Source organism: Mastomys coucha, unplaced genomic scaffold, assembly GCF_008632895.1.
Source record: "Mastomys coucha isolate ucsf_1 unplaced genomic scaffold, UCSF_Mcou_1 pScaffold16, whole genome shotgun sequence".
Classification (NCBI taxonomy): domain Eukaryota; kingdom Metazoa; phylum Chordata; class Mammalia; order Rodentia; family Muridae; genus Mastomys; species Mastomys coucha.
The window spans coordinates 41,357,690-41,361,689 of NW_022196898.1; the positions used below are offsets into that span (position 1 = coordinate 41,357,690).

Sequence of the window (4,000 nt, forward strand, 5' to 3'; positions counted from 1 at the left end):
ACTGGACATGTGTCTAGGGAACACCTCCTCTGCTTGTGAAAGCAGAAGCATACCCAGGTGACATCATCAACTGCACAGGATAAAAGAGCTCCTGCCCTGGGCTCCTCTGCCACAGCATCCTCAGACACCGAACTCTGCCTCCTTTGAATCTAGTGAGTATCCAGCAGGGGTGGGCCTTGGAAGGAGAAGTGGGAAGGGAACATTGAGATCACAGTAGTAGAGAGGAAAATAATAAGATCTTCCATAAAAAACCTAGGCACAAGTGTAATAGGGGAAAAAATCAATTTCTAGCATTAAATTTAACAACAATGAGTTTATAGTAGCTGAGCATTTAAACAGGTAGAATGGAGGTGGTTGGCAAGAATTCTACAATCCACAAAAGCCACAGGCCCAGCATCCACTTTCCACACCTCATGCCCTTCCCATTCAAGTATTTACATGTACCCTATGACACCGGTTCTCCAGATTGATTTTTTTCCCCAAACACACGCGCCTGCCTGGAATTCTTCAAAGATACAAAAAGCTGGATTACCAGAGAGACTCAGCCTGTACTTGTAGTGCATGGGTAGCAAACAGAGTGGGAGGTACCTGGCACTATCCAGTGAATTCCATTCACATCTTGGAGCACAAGGAAGAAAACACCAGTGATGAGGAAACACTACACTGTAGGTTACTAACAGCTGTTTTCTTTCCTTAACCAGGCCGACTGACTCCTGCCCGAGATGTCCTGCCAGCAGAGCCAGAAGCAGTGCCAGCCTCCTCCCAAGTGCCCCTCCCCAAAGTGCCCCCCAAAGAGCACAGCACAGTGTCTGCCTGCAGCCTCTTCCTGCTGTGCTACAAGCTCTGGGGGCTGCAGTGTCCCCAGCTCTGAGGGAGGCTGCTGCCTGAGCCACCACAGGCACAGGTCCCACAGATGCAGGCGCAGGAGCTCCAGTTCCTGTGACCGTGGCAGTGGCCAGCAGTCTGGGGGCTCAGGCTGTGGCCACAGCTCTGGGGGCTGCTGCTGACCTGGAGCATGATGCTGAGACAAGAGACTCTGGAAGAAACACGCATCTCAGGAGCGAAGGATTGCCTGTCTTGTCATGTCTGACCCTGGACACCCTTCTCTGCCTGTCTGATGCCCAGAGCCCTTGTTCCCATGCTTCCTGTGGAATGCCAGAACCCCATCCTTGGTTCTGACCAAGAATAAAGCTTCTATCCTCATCACACTGCTGTGTCACTGTCATTTTTCCCTGTCCCTCCACAGGTGGTGGATATGTACCCCTCCCCTCTATGTCTCAATTCCAGTACTACTACACACATCCAAAACATAAAAACACCATAGTTCTACACCAGGAAAAGTTGGAGTGGAGGTCTGTCAGAAATGTTAATGCTCACTTGGGTTAAGGAGCAGGAGAGGAAATGGGAAGAACTGGGATATCTAATGAGGATCAGTATGTCCTATGACATGTGGAGGGTATATTCATCTCACAGTAAAAACCTAAGCATACTGACAAAAGCTACTGTTTGTTTTGATGAGAATTTTTTTAATTGCATATTTTCATTATTTACATTTCAAATGTCTTCCCCTTTCCATGTCTCTCCTTCAGAAACACCCTATCCCATCCCCCCTCCCACTGCCTTAATGAGAGTGCTCCCCTACCCACCCATCCACTCTTGTCTTCCAGCCCTGGAATTCCCCAGCATTGGGGCATCAAACAACCTTAGGCTCAAGGAGCTCTCTTCCCACTGATGTCCAACAAGGCTATCCTTTGCCACATAATGTGGCTAGCACCATAGGTCCTTCCACCTGTCTTCTTTGGTTGTAGTCCAGTCCCCAGGAGCTCCAGGGGTCTGGTTTGTTGACACTGTTGCTTCCTCCTTCGCTCCTGGAATGCTTGTTTCCTCCAGAGTCTCTTGTCTCAGCATCATGCTCCAGGTCAGCAGCAGCCCCCAGAGCTGTGGCCACAGCCTGAGCCCCTAGACTGCTGTCCACTGCCACCGTCTCAGCTCCTTCAGTCCAACATGTCCATCTAGGACTCCCGCGCTCAGTCCAATGGTTGGCTCTGTATTTGTCAGGCTCTGGCAGAACCTCTCAGGAGACAGCCATATCAAGCTTCCATCAGCAAACACTTCTCAGAATCCACAATAGCGTCCAGGTTTGGTGGCTGTATATGTGATGGAGCCCAAGGTGGGGCAGTCTCTGGATATCCTTTCCTTCAGTCTCCGCTCCACACTTTGTCTCCAGATTTCCTCATGTGAGTAATTTGTTCACCCTTCTAAGAAGCTCTGAAGCATCCACATTTTGGTCTTCCTTCTTCTTAGGCTTCATATGGTTTGTGAATTGAACTTTGAGTATTCTGAACTTTTGGGGCTAATATACACTTATCAGTAAGTACATACCATGTGTGTTCTTAAGTGACTGAGTTACCTTACTCAGGATGGTATTTTCAAATTCCATCTATTTGCGTGAGAATTTCATGAAGTCATTGTTTTTAATAGCTAAGTAATATTCCATTGTGTAAATGTACCACATTTTCTGTATTTCTAGCATCTATAGCAATAACTTTGCAAATAGGGAACTATTCAAACAAACTAGCCCATTCTTTTTCAGTAGGAATGTTGTGGTTTTCTGAGGAGTATCTAGAAATATCCAGAGACAATTTTTGCCCAAAAAAAATGGGCTTCAAGTCAAGAAGACGCAAATTAAAACCTCCAATAGATCCCATGTCACCTAAGTCATTATGGCTGCAATAAAGAATATAAATGATAACATATTGGGAAATGTTGTAGGGAACAGTAACTTGGTGGAAATAGAAATGAGTGAAGCCACTCTACAAGTCAGAATGTAAGTTCCTCAACAATCAAAACCAGAACCATCATGTAACTCAGCTATACTCTTTCTGGACACAAACACAGAGAAGTTATTGTCCAACCACAGAGACACTTATAATCCATATTTCATGCTTATCCATTTACAGTATCAAGGAAATGGAGCTAGCCTAGATGCCCATCAACAGAAGAGTGGGCAATTACAAATGTAACATGTTCCACAATGGAATTTCACTTACCTATAAAGAAGGCTGAAATTGTGAAGTCTGCAAAAGGAATGGGTCTGTAATATATCATATGGAGTGAGGTCACCCAGACTCAGAAAGACAAAGTCTACATCTCTCTCACAGGAAGATACTTCTAAAGTTTATGTGTATATTTTTAAATGAAAGGAGTGAGGTAGGTTTAAACTATGAAACTGGATCACATCATGAAATAAGAACAAGATATGGTAGGAAAGGGGGGGCAAGAAAAGGAAACACAACATGAAAGTGGAAAGGAAAGTAGGGAGGTGAGGGGGGCAAGAGAAGAATAGGTGTCAGGGAGAAAGGAAAGAGAATAAGATTTTGTTGATTTATGCATAACTAAACATAAACCTTTGTAGGCTAATAAAAAATTTTAATTAAAATAATTTTGGTCTTATGATCAATGTTGCTGGTACTTTTGTAGACAGAAACCAGGGATAGCCCTAAGCATCCTACAAGTCACAGGCTAGCCCCTATAGCAAGGAATATCCATTCCAAGATACCAGTAACAGAATGAGTGAAAAACTACCAAAATCAGTAAAGAAGTAAAGAACAATGGTACAGGAAGTACAGACACAACAAAACTCTAACACAGAGGTCATGGAGGAAAGTAAGATAAAACAGAATAAGACAAGAGGACAAAGGGAGCTCATGAGTTAGAAAAGGAGAGTGTGACAAGTGTGAATACCAGGCAGTTAGAACAAGGGGCGAGGGGAACAGAGAAATGATGGTCAGATTATGGATTTATTTAACTGTCTGATCAATAGTTCACTAGAGCTTATCATGTGAGGAACTTTTAAGATATAGACACTCAATTTTGTAAGTAACCTGTACAGTCATTTCTCTGAAAGGCCACACATTTTAGAATGGAGAAACTTAGCCGGGCGGTGGTGGCGCACGCCTTTAGTCCCAGCACTTGGGAGGCAGAGGCAGGTGGATTTCTG

The 4,000-nt window shown here is 44.5% G+C and overlaps 2 protein-coding genes across 3 annotated transcripts in view; one reads left to right on the forward strand and one right to left on the reverse strand.

Annotated features, from left to right (window-relative positions):
* The window catches only part of LOC116094155 (late cornified envelope protein 3D-like), a 54,978-nt gene that overhangs the window by 7,568 nt on the left and 43,410 nt on the right, over nt 1–4,000 (reverse strand). The window lies entirely within an intron of this gene.
* Nucleotides 723–1,007, forward strand: LOC116094160 (late cornified envelope protein 3B-like). The gene has a single exon (XM_031376097.1). The coding sequence runs from the start codon at nt 723–725 to the stop codon at nt 1,005–1,007; it is 285 nt and encodes a 94-aa protein (XP_031231957.1).